The sequence below is a fragment of the Poecilia reticulata genome, chromosome 16 (genome assembly GCF_904066995.2).
Source record: "Poecilia reticulata chromosome 16, P_reticulata-male-v2, whole genome shotgun sequence".
Classification (NCBI taxonomy): domain Eukaryota; kingdom Metazoa; phylum Chordata; class Actinopteri; order Cyprinodontiformes; family Poeciliidae; genus Poecilia; species Poecilia reticulata.
Genome location: NC_088845.1, coordinates 122,492 through 140,386, shown reverse-complemented (window position 1 = coordinate 140,386; position 17,895 = coordinate 122,492). Strand labels below are relative to the sequence as shown.

The following is a 17,895-nucleotide window of genomic DNA, read 5'->3' as shown; positions in this document are numbered from 1 at the left end:
TCCTGCCAGAGAAACATGGAAGAGTTTGTTCAGTCCAAGCAGCTGAAGAACAGATTAAAAACAGGATGTCGAATAATCTCTTCATCATGGAGGATCCTGATCAGCCAATAGGGATCCGTTACCAGGCAGGATGGGAAATAAAACCAGATCGCTGCTCTGTCACGCAGAAACAGCCTTTAAGTTTTCACTGCGCTGCCAACAGGCGCCGCCAATCACAGGCTGTTTTCACTATGGTGAATGTTGCCACGGCAACAGGTGCCGCCAATCACAGGCTGTTTTCACTGAGCTGAATGTTGCCACGGCAACAGGCGCCGCCATTCACAGGCTGTTTTCACTATGGTGAATGTTGCCACGGCAACAGGCGCCGCCATTCACAGGCTGTTTTCACTATGGTGAATGTTGCCACGGCAACAGGCGCCGCCAAGCACAGGCTGTTTTCACTACGGTGAATGTTGCCACGGCAACAGGCGCCGCCAATCACAGGCTGTTTTCACTATGGTGAATGTTGCCACGGCAACAGGCACCGCCAATCACAGGCTGTTTTCACTACAGTAAATGTTGCCACGGCAACAGGCGCCGCCAATCACAGGCTGTTTTCACTGCGCTGAATGTTGCCACGGCAACAGGCGCCGCCAATCACAGGCTGTTTTCACTATGGTGAATGTTGCCACGGCAACAGGCACCGCCAATCACAGGCTGTTTTCACTACAGTAAATGTTGCCACGGCAACAGGTGCCGCCAATCACAGGCTGTTTTCACTGCGCTGAATGTTGCCACGGCAACAGGCGCCGCCAATCACAGGCTGTTTTCACTATGGTGAATGTTGCCACGGCAACAGGCACCGCCAATCACAGGCTGTTTTCACTACAGTAAATGTTGCCACGGCAACAGGTGCCGCCAATCACAGGCTGTTTTCACTGCGCTGAATGTTGCCACGGCAACAGGCGCCGCCAATCACAGGCTGTTTTCACTATGGTGAATGTTGCCACGGCAACAGGCGCCGCCAATCACAGGCTGTTTTCACTACGGTAAATGTTGCCACGGCAACAGGCGCCGCCAATCACAGGCTGTTTTCACTATGGTGAATGTTGCCACGGCAACAGGCGCCGCCAATCACAGGCTGTTTTCACTATGGTGAATGTTGCCACGGCAACAGGCGCCGCCAATCACAGGCTGTTTTCACTATGGTGAATGTTGCCACGGCAACAGGCGCCGCCATTCACAGGCTGTTTTCACTATGGTGAATGTTGCCACGGCAACAGGCGCCGCCATTCACAGGCTGTTTTCACTATGGTGAATGTTGCCACGGCAACAGGCGCCGCCAATCACAGGCTGTTTTCACTATGGTGAATGTTGCCACGGCAACAGGCGCCGCCAATCACAGGCTGTTTTCACTATGGTGAATGTTGCCACGGCAACAGGCGCCGCCAATCACAGGCTGTTTTCACTATGGTGAATGTTGCCACGGCAACAGGCGCCGCCAATCACAGGCTGTTTTCACTATGGTGAATGTTGCCACGGCAACAGGCACCGCCAATCACAGGCTGTTTTCACTATGGTGAATGTTGCCACGGCAACAGGCACCGCCAATCACAGGCTGTTTTCACTATGGTGAATGTTGCCACGGCAACAGGCGCCGCCAATCACAGGCTGTTTTCACTATGGTGAATGTTGCCACGGCAACAGGCGCCGCCATTCACAGGCTGTTTTCACTATGGTGAATGTTGCCACGGCAACAGGCGCCGCCATTCACAGGCTGTTTTCACTATGGTGAATGTTGCCACGGCAACAGGCGCCGCCAATCACAGGCTGTTTTCACTATGGTGAATGTTGCCACGGCAACAGGCGCCGCCAATCACAGGCTGTTTTCACTATGGTGAATGTTGCCACGGCAACAGGCGCCGCCAATCACAGGCTGTTTTCACTATGGTGAATGTTGCCACGGCAACAGGCGCCGCCAATCACAGGCTGTTTTCACTATGGTGAATGTTGCCACGGCAACAGGCACCGCCAATCACAGGCTGTTTTCACTATGGTGAATGTTGCCACGGCAACAGGCACCGCCAATCACAGGCTGTTTTCACTATGGTGAATGTTGCCACGGCAACAGGCGCCGCCAATCACAGGCTGTTTTCACTATGGTGAATGTTGCCACGGCAACAGGCGCCGCCATTCACAGGCTGTTTTCACTATGGTGAATGTTGCCACGGCAACAGGCGCCGCCAATCAGAGGCTGTTTTCACTGCGCTGAATGTTGCCACGGCAACAGGCGCCGCCAATCACAGGCTGTTTTCACTGCGCTGAATGTTGCCACGGCAACAGGCGCCGCCAAGCACAGGCTGTTTTCACTGCACTGAATGTTGCCACGGCAACAGGCGCCGCCAATCACAGGCTGTTTTCACTGCGCTGAATGTTGCCACGGCAACAGGCGCCGCCAATCACAGGCTGTTTTCACTGCGCTGGATGTTGCCACGGCAACAGGCGCCGCCAATCACAGCCGCCAACTGATTAATTTTTATTCAGGTTTCAGTAAAACAATGAGAAATTAGTCGATATTTGATTGAACGTCTCCTGAACAGGCGTCCGGTCAGAACCACTGTCCCAGATTTGGATCAGCTGATGATCGTCGGATCTGTATTTGTTCAGTTTTTTCCTGTGATTTCATGGCAGAACAGACTCCGTGTTGTTTAACGGGATCCAGTCCCACTGAGGCCTGTCTGAGTCCAGTTTGCCTGAATTATTCCTGTAACGAGCTCCCTGAACCAGACGGTCCTCATTGCTCCAGCCTGTCCCAGTTTCACAGCAGCAGAATATCTTTAGCCTGAGTCACAGTAACTGGCTGCTCCGGGTTTCTGCAGCCAGACTCCAGATGGAGAGCCAAGCCCCACTGTCTCTGGCTGCAGCGTCTACAGCCCGACTCTGAAACCATGGCAACCCTTAAAACACGCATTCAGACCAAACGGGACCGACCTGCAGGATTCACAGATTCCTCTCACCACAGGGCATCTCTGGCTGTCAGCAGAAGCTTTCAGAGGTCATCCTTCCACTGAACCTTTGACCTGCATGTTGGGCTGATGATGAGACGTTTCTTACCGGGTCGCCCTGGTTGCCAGGTTCTCCTCCGGGTCCTGGTGTCAGGTTGTCGCGCCCCGGCTCGCCCTGTTGAATAAAGATGTTCGGTGAGGAAGCGTCCGCTCTGAAGCCTCTGGCTCCGTCAGATTCAGGTTTTGTTGATGTAAAGAGTCAGTTTTCAGACTAATTCAGGCTTAAACCTCCTTTAGAGTCCAAACATTTACATTTGTCCTGAGAGGATTTACACATCTGAGCCGCTTCAGCCTGGATGAAGTACGAGCTGCCAGAAGGAGAGCGTCCCGCTGCCTGGCCTCCTGCTGTGTTTATGAACCGTGCGCCGGCCCTTTAATTACCTTCCTGAACATTCAAGGCCAGATAATATATATTTCTAGCAGGAAGCAACAAGGAAAGTTTATTTTAGCATGTTTTACAGATTTTCAGAGGGAATTTGAGCTTGTGTAACGGGTTCCCGGGTTCTGGATGGGTTCCCGGGTTCTGGGCGGGTTCCCGGGTTCTGGACGGGTTCTGGGCGGGTTCCCGGGTTCTGGGCGGGTTCCCGGGTTCTGGATGGGTTCTGTACGGGTTCCCGGGTTGGTGCAGTGAAGCTCATGGTGTTTAGTTTTGGCTCCAGGCCAAACATTTTCTGACTGACTGCTGGACTCGGAGCTGCTTGTTGTGGCGCCGGATCAACTGGGCCGCTGCTGATCCGGGCTGATAACAGCGACACGCTGGCTCCAGGAGGCGGAGTGGGAATGAGGCTTCATATTCAGCTCCAGCAGAAGAAACCACTTACCGGATCTCCTCTCAGGCCTCGGTCTCCTTTCAGTCCTTCCTCGCCTCTGATCCCTGGGATTCCCTGAGGAGGACAGGTTAGTCTGTAGAGCCCATAATCAACAAAAGGCTTCTCAGAGTCTGAGGCCTGAAATGTCAGACTGTACAGCTGCGGTTGGAGAATCATGGGTTTTTACCTGACTCCCAGGATCTCCTTTCTGTCCTTTCATCCCATCAACCCCCTCCGTTCCCTAAGAAGAAGAAGAAGAAAGCTGAGTTTACGGCGGTAAGACCTCCATCTTGCTGCTGCAGCTTCACATCTACAGTTTCTGGCTCTGCAGGAGTTCAGGACTGACAGATAACGTCTGAAATCATCTCCCTCACAGCGCCGCCTTCAGTACACTGTGGTTTCCAAACAGAACAACTACAGAGCCATGCTAGTCGCTATCCTGACACTCATTGTTTAAGGACACGAAGCAGATGCTACGTCTGACATTTAGCTGATAGGTTATCCTGATCTGTCTCTGAAGTGAAGCTGCAGCGTGACGTCACGCACCAAGATCCCGCCCCCAGCTTCCTGTCACTAGTGTGTCTCTAGTAACACACTAGTGACACACTAGTGTGTTACTGCTACTCAGCGGTGGCATAAATGGCATTTGCTGAGTTTTTCTTCCACTAAACCTTCCATTATCATGCTTGGATGCAGCACTCTGTGAACGGCCAACAGAAGGTGTCAGTGGCATAAAGGTCTCATTTATTCATTGGTCTGATGTCATATCCTGAATGCATAAGAAACTAAATTATGGATTTGTGTTAGAAGTGAGATTTAATCACCAAATTAACATGAATAAAACCATGAAATATATCCCTGTGTATCTCTACACGACTTTAATTAGTAAAATAAGTTAATTTATGCATGAATAAACAAGCAAAGTTTGAATTTATGGAGAAACATAAATTCCTACCTGTTCTCCATCCACCCCACTCAGTCCATCTTCTCCATCTTCACCCTGCAGCACAGAAACAGTCAGCAAATCCCCAAATCCTACACTTTACATGCATTCAATGAATTGTTATCATAAACACTCATTCCAGCAGAGCTCAGTGACTCGCCCTGTCTCCAGAGAAGCTGTGAGATCCCTGCCAAAGGAAACAAAACATCCATGAGAACAACGTTCGCTCAAAGTGCAATGAATAAACAGGAAACTGGGAGCAGCTGCACAGAGCTAAACGTTTAACTCACATCTCCACACACCAGAAAACTGTTTAAATTAATACATTCCTGTGTCAGTAGGTTAACTCTGAAATACAGATGCAGCGCAGTTTCAACTGGATATGATAAATCTGGTCTTTGAAATGAGAGTTTGTTTTTGCAAACTAGTTTTTAAGCAGACTAAAACAGACCTTTACATTTTTACAACGTGTAAATAAAATGGCGGACATCCATCGGAGCAGAAGTGGGACAATAAGAAGTAGATCTGTATAATAAAACTGTTAATGCTGAGCCATGAGCCAGAAACGGACCTTAAGAAGCATATGAAAGGTAAATCCCTTCATATTTATGATTTCAGCTGCTTCAGAACGATGCCGTGTGCGATGCTAACTGCTGCTAGCGTGTTAGCATGCTAGTGCGATGTAGCTAGCAGCTGCGCTAGCATTGATTGTTTTGATTATTCCAGTCATCAAATAATTTGTTAGCAACAATACAAAAACATGACAAAAACGTAACTGCTGTATATATATTTAAACAGATCCAAAAACTAATTCTTAGGATATATAGGAAAGTATAAGTGGATGGTAAATTTGACCTAAATCCTTATAAATAAACTTCTAGACTTAATGTCGTTTCCTCAGCAATTTCTTTTAAATTTCTTCTTAGTTAATTTAACATCTAGTGCTAATCTACTGATGTCAAGCCAAGTTTTACGATTGTCTAATTTCACGTCAATAGGAGAAAATGGCTCATTTATCTTTCCCAGAACAGCTCATATCACTATAATCTGTAAAAATAGTAGATTATAATAAATTAGTGCTACAGCCGTCCCTGATAGAATCCAAAACTCTGAAGGGTTTGTGGGAAGAGATGGTTTCAGCTGCAGTGAGAACAAGCTGTTTGTTTTTGGCTCCAGCTCTTTGTTGGCAGCCTCAGTTTCAGTTTTCACAAACCAAAGTAATTTATTCCAACCACATTTAAAGTTGTACAGTGCTGGGTCCTTCATGCAGTGCACACACCACAGAGAGGAAGGCTGTGTTAACACAGTTCACGTTTTAAAAAGCTTACGTCTGAAAATCCATAAAACTTCCAACTAAGCCTGAGACTTTAATTCCACAGATTGTGACCCAATTAATCACTTCTTGTTTGTTACATGCAACACTCCCATTGTTTCTGGTACGCCTGTAAGTCTGACCCTCAGCAACGCCTGTGAACAACAGCAATGGACGACAAAGACGTAAACCTCTGTTTCAAAAACCCAACGATCTGATTGGACGCTGGGAGAGTCCTTCATGTTCAAGTTGTGCTAAAAAGAGTTAATCAGCGACGCTACCGAGCCTAAATGGCATCTCAATGCTAAAAATGGTATTTTTCTTTTAACTCATTTATTTAAACTAAAATCTAGCTTCAGTGTTTGGTTTATACATTATTTAAGTTTTTGTTTCAGTTATAAGTTATTGGGTTTGTGTCACTATGGAGGAAAAGTTAGATGTGTTCATTATGTTTGATGGGATCTGGATTCACAGTTCAGCTAGGTGAATATTAACTAAAGCTAAATGGTCGATGTTGATATGATTAGAATTTGAAAATAGTACCTGTCAAATTATAACAGGTACTATTTTACCTGTGACGGAACAAAAAAGTGCAGTGGGACCCTGGTGCTGTATCAAATGCTGTACAATGTTTTAACATAAATAAATAAAACACTTGATCGCAACACAGAGCGTAGAACTAGGCTGACTAGATCTGCCCTGATTAATCGGACACATTGATAACCGATCTAGATTTTTTTTCACTATCAGAACCAACTGAGAGATTAATGTCAGATTTCTAATTTAGTGTCACATAAAGTCCTGGTAATGTGAGAAAGGGTGTGAATACTTTAGTAGCTAAACCCTAAATCAGCAGAGAGTTTCCTACAGTTTTTTCCCGCCGTACCTTCGGTCCTCTGGTTCCCGGACATCCCTGGATGCCCTGGGGCCCCGTCAGCCCCGGAGGCCCTCGTCTGCCCTGCAGCAGCCAGACCGGGTGAGCCGTCAAACTGAACAGTTCATTTAGACCAAACAAACAGCAGTCTTTGAAAGCAGCATAGTGTCAGAGCAGATCCGTACTTACATGAGAGCCTTCGTCTCCAGGATAGCCGCCGTGGCCCTTCGGACCAGGCGAGCCCTGTTGAGAAGCACAGAGCAGCTCAGAGGCAGAAACTGCAGGTTTTGATGGTGGGAACACCTGAAGCGCTGAAACTCAGCTGCAGGTTCCTCGCAGTGCCAGTGGGTGGAGTCAGACAGGCGTAACGTTTGCCGTTCGCTCTGTATCTGGGCTCCCGGTTCCCCAAACCGCTGTTAAGATGCTGTAACGTGTTTTCCTGAGCCATCTTTAAACGCACCGTGAGCGTACGCGCGCGCTACCGGCGGCTTACACCTGTGGGTCAGCGACCAGCCAGCAAAAGGTAAAAAACCTTTTCACAGTTTCTTCCAATTAAATAAGTCAGGTAATGTTGGTGGATCTAGGTAATAACTAAGTCATATATAATGTATCACATTAAGCTTGTTAAAAAGATTACTGATGTTGTTTTCGGTGTTCAGAGGTGAGTTGTAACTAGACTCAGTTTTCCTGCTCTGTGCGTTGAGTAATATTATTATAAACTATTTCTACTCTTACTTGAGTACAATTTCTGGATACTCTATCCAATAAAGTAACTTTAATGAAGAAAGAACAAACACATTTTAACCAAAAAATATTAGACACAGTACAGTTTATGTTGAAGTGAGACCTCTTGTTTTTATACCAGCTTTGTTGTGTCATTTTCTGTCCGCTGAGCCTTTTGTGTTGTTTGTAGATCAATAAGACACAGAAAACAGGACATGTTGTAATTACATGACCCTGTTCTGACACATTACCTTAGTATTATTTTATGGAAAGTTTGATATTGAAAACGTGTTTCTTCTTCCTGAATGTGTTATTTTGTATTTAATAATTGTAGTATTTTTTTATGTTGGTCTTTAAAATGTAAAATGTAATCCATAGATTACAGGAGCCGAGTGAAAATATTTTCTGCAACCTGGAATAAAACCCTAAAACAGGAAAGGTAGGACTCTTTATGTTTTGGGCTTCATGAAATGAGCTTCGTCTTTCCTCTTCGCCAGCTGCTGGTTCAGCGAGTTTTGCATGCAGATCACTGATACTGTTGGAAAGAGCAGTTTGAGCTTTAAACTTGAAAGGTAACTTCTTGAACACTCATTGCTTTGTGCTTCTCTGGTTTTCTGTGTTTAGCATCCATGTATGTTTTTTCATCTAGTTGCTGGAATTGGGTGTCGTTGTGGTAGAAAATATTGTTTCTGTCATTTACATGAGCCTTTCCACATTACGTGGATATGAAATATCCAAAACGCTGGTTTTGGATATTTCCAACACCAACGTTTTGGAAATATCCAAGTCCAAGGTGGCAACCCTGGACTTGGGTTGCCACCTTATCGTGGTGAAGGAGTTTAAGTGTCCCAATGATCCTAGGAGCTATGCTGTCTGGGGCTTTATGCCCCTGGTAGGGTCACTCAAGGCAGACAGGTCCTAAGTGAGGGACCAGACAAATCTTGACCAGACAAATCTTCTTGGAGTCTAAGGACTCCAAGAAGATTACCCACCATTCTTGGAGTCCTTAGAGGGGGTACTGGAGAGTGCCCCTCCTGGGGACTCCCTTGTTCTACTGGGGGACTTCAACGCTCACGTGGGCAATGACAGTGAGACCTGGAGAGGTGTGGTTGGGAGGAACGGCCCCCCCGATCTGAACCCAAGCGGTGTTCTGTTGTTGGACTTCTGTGCTCGTCATGGATTGTCCATCACGAACACCATGTTCAGGCATAAGGGCGTCCATATGTGCACTTGGCACCAGGACACACTAGGACGCAGTTCGATGATCGATTTTGTCATCGTTTCATCGGATCTGCGGCCGTATGTCTTGGACACTCGGGTGAAGAGAGGCACGGAGCTGTCCACTGACCACTACCTGGTGGTGAGTTGGCTCTGGTGGTGGGGGAGGAAGCTGATCAGACCTGGCAGGCCCAAACGTGTAGTGAGGGTCTGCTGGGAACGTCTGGCGGAGTCCCCTGTGAGACGGAGCTTCAACTCTCATCTCCGGCAGAACTTCGAACACGTTCCGGGGGAGGTGGGGGACATTGAATCTGAGTGGACCATGTTCCGTACCTCCATTGCCGAGGCGGCCTATCGGAGCTGCGGCCGCAAGGTTGTTGGTGCCTGTCGAGGCGGCAATCCTCGAACCCGTTAGTGGGGGACTCTGGGGACTCTGGGTTGGGCTCTCCAGTCTCTGGGCACGAGGTCGCCGAGGTGGTCAAAAAGCTCCTCGGTGGCAGGGCTCCGGGGGTGGATGAGATCCGCCCGGAGTTCCTTAAGGCTCTGGATGTTGTAGGGTTGTGTTGGCTCACGCGACTCTGCAATATCGCATGGACATCGGGGGCAGTTCCCCTGGACTGGCAGACTGGGGTGGTGGTCCCCCTGTTTAAAAAGGGGGACCGGAGGGTGTGCTCCAATTACAGGGGGGTCACACTCTTAAGCCTCCCTGGTAAGGTCAATTCAGGGGTCCTGGAGAGGAGGGTCCGTCGGATAGTCGAACCTCGGATTCAGGAAGAGCAGTGTGGTTTTTGTCCTGGTCGTGGAACACTGGACCAGCTCTACACCCTCAGCAGGTCCTGGAGGGTTCTGGGAGTTCGCCCAACCAGTCTACATGTGTTTTGTGGACTTGGAGAAGGCGTTCGACCGTGTCCCTCGGGGGGCCCTGTGGAGGGTACTCCGGGAGTATGGGGTACCGGGCCCTTTGATACGGGCTGTCAGGTCCCTGTATGACCGGTGTCAGAGTCTGGTCCGCATTGCCGGCAGTAAGTCGGGCTCGTTTCCGGTGAGAGTTGGACTCTGCCAAGGCTGCCCTTTGTCACCTATTCTGTTCATTACTTTTATGGACAGAATTTCTAGGCGCAGCCGAGGTGTTGAGGGGATCCGTTTTGGTGGCCTTAGGATCGCATCTCTGCTTTTTGCGGATGATGTGGTCCTGTTGGCTTCATCAGATCGTGATCTGCAGCTCTCACTGGAGCGGTTCGCAGCCGGGATGAGGCTCAGTGCCTCCAAATCCGAGGCCATGGTCTTGAGCCGGAAAAGGGTAGAGTGCCTTCTCCGGGTCAGGGGGGTCGTCCTGCCTCAAGTGGAGGAGTTTAAGTATCTGGGGATCTTGTTCACGAATGAGGGAAGAAGGGAGCGGGAGATCGACAGGCGGATTGGGGCAGCGTCTGCTGTGAAGCGGGCGCTGTACCGGTCCGTCGCGGTGAAGAGAGAGCTGAGCCAAAAAGCGAAGCTCTCGATTTACCGGTCGATCTACGTTCCCACCCTCATCTATGGTCATGAGCTTTGGGTCATGACCGAAAGAACGAGATCACGGGTACAAGCGGCCGAAATGGGTTTCCTCCTCCGCAGGGTGGCTGGGCTCTCCCTTAGAGAGAGAAGCTCGGTCATCCGGGAGGGACTCAGAGTAGAGCCGCTGCTCCTCCATGTCGAGAGGAGCCAGTTGAGGCTCGGGCATCTGGTCAGGATGCCTCCTGGACGCCTCCCTGGTGAGGAGTTCAGGTCCCACCGGGAGGAGGGGAGACCCAGGACACGCTGGAGGGACGATGTCTCTCTATGGCCTGGGAACGTCTTGGGGTTCCTGGAGGAGCTGGAAGAAGTGGCTGGGGAGGGAAGTCTGGGTCTCCCTTCTGAAGCTGCTGCCCCCGCGACCCGACCCCGGAGGAAGCAGAAGAAAATGGATGGATGAATGGATGGTTTATGTATAGCATGTGTTTGGATTGATTTTGCTGGTGAAAGTGCTGCTGTTGGGGCTGACCCAGTGTTTCACTGTTTAACCCTGCCTCTCTCCTAGACAAAGCTATCACCTGAGCTACCACAAAGTTTTGCATCAGCTTTTCCCTACTTACTTGAAGTTACCTGACAAAGTTACTGCTGAGACAACAGTCCAAAACACAGGTAAGATGAGGAATAAGGCCGACTCAGTGAGCCTGAAAAGTTGCAGAAATGTTGGACCTTACAGTGAACATACAGTCGAAACATTGCTGTAGTTCTGGAAATAGAGAAAAATTTTTCTCTCACCTTTGTTCCAGATTGCCCAGGAGGACCATGAGGGCCTGGAGGTCCTGAACATTTACACGAAACGTTGCAGCAAACCCGATCCGCTACTGAGCTCTGCAAGAAGTCACAAGGAATAAACAAAAATCAAAATTCAGCAACAGCAGTCCAGCAAAAAATTTATCTCAATCCCATCCTGTGCAAAACAGTTTCCGGTTTAATGTTGTAAAGACATGTTAGTTTTTACGGTAGTAATGCCAACTAACAGCATCTTTGGGCGATTAATAAGACATAATGATTCTTTGCATGTGACGTCAGGCTCTTCAGAACGTCGCTCACTCCGCCACGATGGACGTCAAAACAACCCATGTGATCATGTGAAGCTTGTGAAAACCAGACAGCTGGTCACCTGACGTCGCTTTTATTTAGTTGATTTCACTTTAAAATGCTCACAGGACGGGGCAGGCTGCTTGTTTTATTTTATTTAATGAGGGAAGATGCAGCGGCGATGGATAGCAGCCGTCAATCATAATGACTGTCAGCCTTTACAAGGTAAGAAGACTAATGTTCATATACTTTATAAGTGAGTATGATTAGAAAGATGCAATCAAATATTGTATTATGGAGAAGGTACCGAGGTAGTAACCATGGAGACAATGCCGCACCGTCATGTAGCCTAGCATGTGTGGAAAAACCCCGTAGCATCTCATCCGTTTTTGAATCTGCTCCAGTGTAAGGGGAAACGTCTCATGCTGTGAATTCAGGCCAAATCGGCAATTTAATCAACACATCAGGAGAAAGGAGGGATGGGTCGGTTTCTACGATAGTTATTTCCAACTTTTGTAAATACCGCCGTCTCTGAGCTCCAACCAGGTGTGTTACGATCACAGACACATTAGTTTGACTTGAACAAGAAGCCAGGAATAAGCTGGCAAAAACAAATAGAGAGAACAATCTCAGTCGCTCTGTTCCTAGAATCATGTTTTCCTCAGACACACACTCACCCGACCATCCAAGTGAAAGCAAGGAAAATATAATTTATCAACATGGATCAGTTACGGTGTTTACTGTCTGTAATGAAGGTCTTCATTACTTGGCTGAAAAACACTTAAAATGTGTATTGAATGATAAATGAAACAGGTACAAACAAATTGAAGTATTTTATTGTTTGGTTTTTATGCAGTGTCATCTCAGCTGGAACAGATGGTGTCCTGTTAAAATAAAACAAACAAGTGGATAACAGACACATTATTGTGACTGAAATGCACTGAAATGTTTGAAGACTTTGTGTATATGTGGCTTATACACAAAGCCACGTCCTCTGCTCTGCCTCTTCCTCTGCAGGGTGTTCAGGGTAAAAGTTTCCCCGGGGCCCTGAGCACCTTTCAAAGGTTCCGGAAGAGACCAAAGCAGATGGAAGGGAGAGCAATAGAGCTATGCACTTTAGAAGTTCAATGTTAGATTTATATTTATAGAAATGTCTTTTTAGAGGTGCTTAAAATTAATAGTATTATTCTGAAGATTTGCTTATTTTTGTCAAATGTTTGTGTGTATGTATTTTGTTTTACCCTGTTTCTTGGTGGGTGAAGCAGGGTTGTTAGTTAAACGTTGGTGAATAAACACCCAGTGGGTGTTTACACTGCACTGGATTAAGTAGGATCAAGTCTCCTACTTAATCCAGTCGCTAAGGACCATCCTAACAGTGTCCATAGTTAGCGGAGGGGCCCCGGACAGGTCCGCAACCCCATGAGGCGAAAAAGAGGTCATGTATTCGCAAATCTTTCTATCACAACCAGGATCTATATCAGCAGTTTGAGCTGCAGTCGTTTATAAGCTGGACTGGACCAACCTTCATTCCTCGGCTCCATGACTCTGCCATTACAGATACTGACCAATACTAAGTAGCTTAGCTGCAGGCATGGAGATGGTCCAATGCAGTCATGTAGTCCATCTTTATGTTTTTTAAACCATCATCTTTGGGGAGAAAATGACCAGCTCCTTCCGTACATATTCCACCTGCCAAACTGATCCACAACAGGGTAATCCTTCCCCGGTGCCCTCATTAAGCTGCCAACCTTAATAAGTTGGACCACAGGGGTCCGGTCTATTGGAGCTAACTGTTCCTTTGTCCAGTTTAGCAAAAGATTGGCACCTCCAGTGACTAGGCGTCTGGGTGCGTTCTCATTCACAAAACCTTTAAAATGGTTTAAAGCGACTTTTTCTAAACTCACCATCTGTTGCAGGATGGTGCTGCTGATGCTCAGGTCTCTGATACTCAGAGGAGCCTGGTAGTAGTATCCCCGTCCAAACTCGACCATCTGGAGCTGCGGGGCAGCCGCGTCCTTCAAGGCCACGGCGAACAGGGCGCTGACTCCTGCAAAAGACAAACACCTAAGGCTTCAGGACTGATACTTTAAATCACGATTGTTCCTTACTTTGCAGTGTCAGTGAGTCAATCAGATGGAGCTCCACCTTCTGTTAAATAAGGTGATGATATAACAATCTAAGGTTGTTTTTTAATATCTGATGATTTCCCAAAATGTCAGTAGAAAGATCCAGACTACCGTAATCTGTGGAAAATGCTCCAGATCATAAGCAGCTCAGCGGCTCTTCTTTATCTACAATTGATTAAATTACATGTCTTTCAATTCTTCATCATTTTAATATTAATATGATTGATTATATATATTACCTATTATAACTATCACCCAAATTTAAGAAGACGGAGAAAAGCGACAGAAATCTGCAGCTGAAGTTCAAATGAAACTGAAAATATGCGGTGGTGTTACCAGAGGCTCTTAGCCGCTCAGATTCCTGCTTCAGTGTCGCCACGTGTTCATCAAGTCCATCAGAGAAAATCAGCAGCACCTGATGGAAAATGTCCATCACATTAGATTAACTAAGCTGTTAAGAGCTCTGAAACCTGGATGAACAATACAGATAAATGAAATGTCATTGGAACTGATCTTTAGTTCAATAATTAAATTCAAACGATAGAAATGGATCCATCCCAGAGTGAAATATTTCACTAGTTATTTCTGTTTGGTTTGATGATTCTGGTTTTCAGCTTAAAACAAATCCAACAGTTTCTCAGAAAATAAAATATGAAATTAGAGCAATAAAAAGGATATTAATACAGAAACATGGACCGACTAACAGTATGTCCAGGTTTTGCTATGTTTGCTGTGGGGGAGTCAGAGACGGTCTGCTGAAAATCTGATTACATAATTGCAAATTTGAAGAAAAAGCAATTCTGTTCTAAGATGGAACTGTGTACCTTTAGAACAGATCACATTCTCTATTTTTATTGCTAACAGCCATAACTGCAATAGTGTCCTCAAGATATGATGCAGCTGATTGAACTCAACCTCAGATTTAAGAGGAACCAACCACATGAAGACATAACCTCACCTTGACTTTTGCTTTGGATTTGGACTCAAACTTGGCCCTGAAATATTTCAGCATGGCAGTGTTGAAGGAAGTGGCCCTGGACCATGAAAAGTACATGACGCTCCTCAGAACATCCTCCTTGAAAGCCTCAAAGTTTCTGTCGAACAAGGAGCTGCCATCTACATCTATGATGCTGAAGGAGATCCGGGTGGGGACAGAAGCCGAGCAACACAGGTCGTTCACCTTAGCTACGTAATGGACGATTTCCTGGAGGGGCCTAACAAGTCTGAAAAGCGGCACATTGACAGTACCTTCAGAAATATCAAACCCTACGGCGATGTCGATGGTGCAGTTTTCAACTAAAGGAAGAAAAGGAGGCAGCTTGAGTTCCACCAGGTAAACACAGATTCATCTGATGGGACAGAAACACATTTTATCAACTTACCGGAGGGAGGACGAGAGGGAACAGTAGGGGGAACAGGCTTCTCCTTCTCCTTACAGATGGCATCAACCACCTTCGTCTTGAAGTTTGGCAGGTTGTTTATGTCACCTACAGTAATAATTTTTCGTGGGTCACCAGTGATCTTAAGGAGCTGGGTTCGATAAACATCTCCAATTGCTACAGCAAATATATCAATGCCAAGTGCTCTGAGTTCATTGGCAGCATTTTCCACTTCATCGTAAGAATTACCATCCGAAAGCAGCACCAGAGTCTGGGGCACTTTCCTCTGGATGCGGCTGCCTCGCAACGGGCTGAAGTACTCCTTTATAGACCGCAGGGCTCTGCCGAGGTAGGTTTCTCCTCCTGAATATCTTATCGTCTTTATCTTATCAACTATGCCTTTTACAGAGTAGTAATCATTGAGGTAAAACTCATGTCGGAAATCTGCACTGAACTGCGCGAGTCCAATGTGGGTAAGTTTATCACTGATTTCCAACCTCATCACAATTTCTGCTGCAAAGTTTTTCATAGTATTGTGATTCGCAGAGGTGATGCTGCCAGAGCGATCAATCAGAAAGACCAGGTCCATCAGTTCACAAGCTGCCAAAGAAAAAACACATTCACAGGAAGAAAAGCTGAGCAGGAGATAATCACAACACAATGCTTTGAGATTCACGTACGTACAAACATACATACTCTGACCAGAAACACCTGGGGATGTTTGGCTTTCAGGTGAAATTTTAGAATGAAGCAAGAATCCAATTTAACCTTTTAGGGTGAACTAAATGTGACGTTCTACTCTAAACCTCTGAATGCACATGTCCAACTGTTTACATCCTGACATCATCAGACCAAAGGTGTATCCACACCAGCCCCGTATCATCTGCATTAGTCAAACTCCAGTCTGGCTAAGGCAGGCTGGAGTTTGCAATGTGACATCATCCCCAAACACACATCTTTGGTGTGTTTGGGAGGTGTAAATGTGGACCAAAAAAGCGCACTGTGGTCCGCTTATTAACCTTGGTCTGGGTTTGGTAGAAGTGAACTCTGGCACGGTTTGAATACATTCTCATCTGTCCCATCAGACGAATCTGATGGGACAGAAACACATTTTATCAACTTACCGGAGGGAGGACGAGAGGGAACAATAGTGGGAACAGGAGGACGAGGAGGAACTATAGTGGGAACAAGCTTCTCCTCCTCCGTACAGATGGCATCAACCACCTTCGTCTTGAAGTTTGGCAGGTTGTTTATGTCACCAACAGTAATAATTTTTCGTGGGTCACCAGTGATCTTAAGGAGCTGGGTTCGATAAACATCTCCAATTGCTACAGCAAATATATCAATGCCAAGTGCTCTGAGTTCATTGGCTGCATTTTCCACTTCATCGTAAGAATTACCATCCGAAAGCAGCACCAGAGTCTGGGGCACTTTCCTCTGGATGCGGCTGCCTCGCAACGGGCTGAAGTACTCCTTTATAGACCGCAGGGCTCTGCCGAGGTAGGTTTCTCCTCCTGAATATCTTATCGTCTTTATCTTATCAACTATGCCCTTTACAGAGTAGTAATCATTGAGGTAAAACTCATGTTGGAAATCTGCACTGAACTGCGCGAGTCCAATGTGGGTAAGTTTATCACTGATTTCAAACCTCATCACAATTTCTGCTGCAAAGTTTTTCATAGTATTGTGATTCGCAGAGGTGATGCTGCCAGAGCGATCAATCAGAAAGACCAGGTCCATCAGTTCACAAGCTGCCAAAGGAAAAACACATTCACAGGAAGAAAAGCTGAGCAGGAGATAATCACAACACAATGCTTTGAGATTCACGTACGTACAAACATACATACTCTGACCAGAAACACCTGGGGATGTTTGGCTTTCAGGTGAAATTTTAGAATGAAGCAAGAATCCAATTTAACCTTTTAGGGTGAACTAAATGTGACTTTCTTCTCTAAACCTCTGAATGCACATGTCCAACTGTTTACATCCTGACATCATCAGACCAAAGGTGCTTCCACACCAGCCCCGTATCATCTGCCTTAGTCAAACTCCAGTTTGGCTAAGGCAGGCTGGAGTTTGCAATGTGACATCATCCCCAAACACACATCTTTGGTGTGTTTGGGAGGTGTGAATGTGGACCAAAAAAGTGCACTGTGGTCCGCTTATTAACCTTGGTCTGGGTTTGGTAGACGTAAACTCTGGCACGGTGTGAATACATTCTCATCTGTCCCATCAGACGAAGCTGATGGGACAGAAACACATTTTATCAACTTACCGGAGGGAGGACGAGGGGGAACAGTAGGGGGAACAGGCTTCTCCTCCTCCTTACAGATGGCATCAACCACCTTCGTCTTGAAGTTTGGCAGGTTGTTTATGTCACCAACAGTAATAATTTTTCGTGGGTCACCAGTGATCTTAAGGAGCTGGGTTCGATAAACATCTCCAATTGCTACAGCAAATATATCAATGCCAAGTGCTCTGAGTTCATTGGCTGCATTTTCCACTTCATCGTAAGAATTACCATCCGAAAGCAGCACCAGAGTCTGGGGCACTTTCCTCTGGATGCGGCTGCCTCGCAACGGGCTGAAGTACTCCTTTATAGACCGCAGGGCTCTGCCGAGGTAGGTTTCTCCTCCTGAATATCTTATCGTCTTTATCTTATCAACTATGCCCTTTACAGAGTAGTAATCATTGAGATAAAACTCATGTCGGAAATCTGCACTGAACTGCGCGAGTCCAATGTGGGTAAGTTTATCACTGATTTCCAACCTCATCACAATTTCTGCTGCAAAGTTTTTCATAGTATTGTGATTCGCAGAGGTGATGCTGCCAGAGCGATCAATCAGAAAGACCAGGTCCATCAGTTCACAAGCTGCCAAAGAAA

General features: G+C 46.7%; 1 protein-coding gene across 5 annotated transcripts in view; it reads right to left on the bottom strand.

Annotated features, from left to right (window-relative positions):
* LOC103477507 (collagen alpha-6(VI) chain-like) overlaps positions 1-17,895 on the bottom strand; it is a 54,322-nt gene that overhangs the window by 14,369 nt on the left and 22,058 nt on the right. For 4 of the 5 annotated variants that reach the window (XM_081597574.1, XM_081597573.1, XM_081597570.1 and 1 more), the window contains exons 15-28: positions 17,287-17,883; positions 16,136-16,762; positions 15,015-15,611; positions 14,591-14,928; positions 13,969-14,047; positions 13,411-13,553; positions 11,204-11,296; positions 7,172-7,225; positions 6,995-7,066; positions 4,957-4,983; positions 4,809-4,853; positions 4,041-4,094; positions 3,866-3,928; positions 3,094-3,159 (exon numbers count right to left, since the gene is read on the bottom strand). In XM_081597574.1, the coding sequence (XP_081453700.1) occupies positions 3,094-3,159; positions 3,866-3,928; positions 4,041-4,094; positions 4,809-4,853; positions 4,957-4,983; positions 6,995-7,066; positions 7,172-7,225; positions 11,204-11,296; positions 13,411-13,553; positions 13,969-14,047; positions 14,591-14,928; positions 15,015-15,611; positions 16,136-16,762; positions 17,287-17,883 (2,855 nt within the window). The remainder of the gene's footprint in view (positions 1-3,093; positions 3,160-3,865; positions 3,929-4,040; positions 4,095-4,808; positions 4,854-4,956; positions 4,984-6,994; positions 7,067-7,171; positions 7,226-11,203; positions 11,297-13,410; positions 13,554-13,968; positions 14,048-14,590; positions 14,929-15,014; positions 15,612-16,135; positions 16,763-17,286; positions 17,884-17,895) is intronic. The other variant, XM_081597572.1, reaches the window with a different exon arrangement.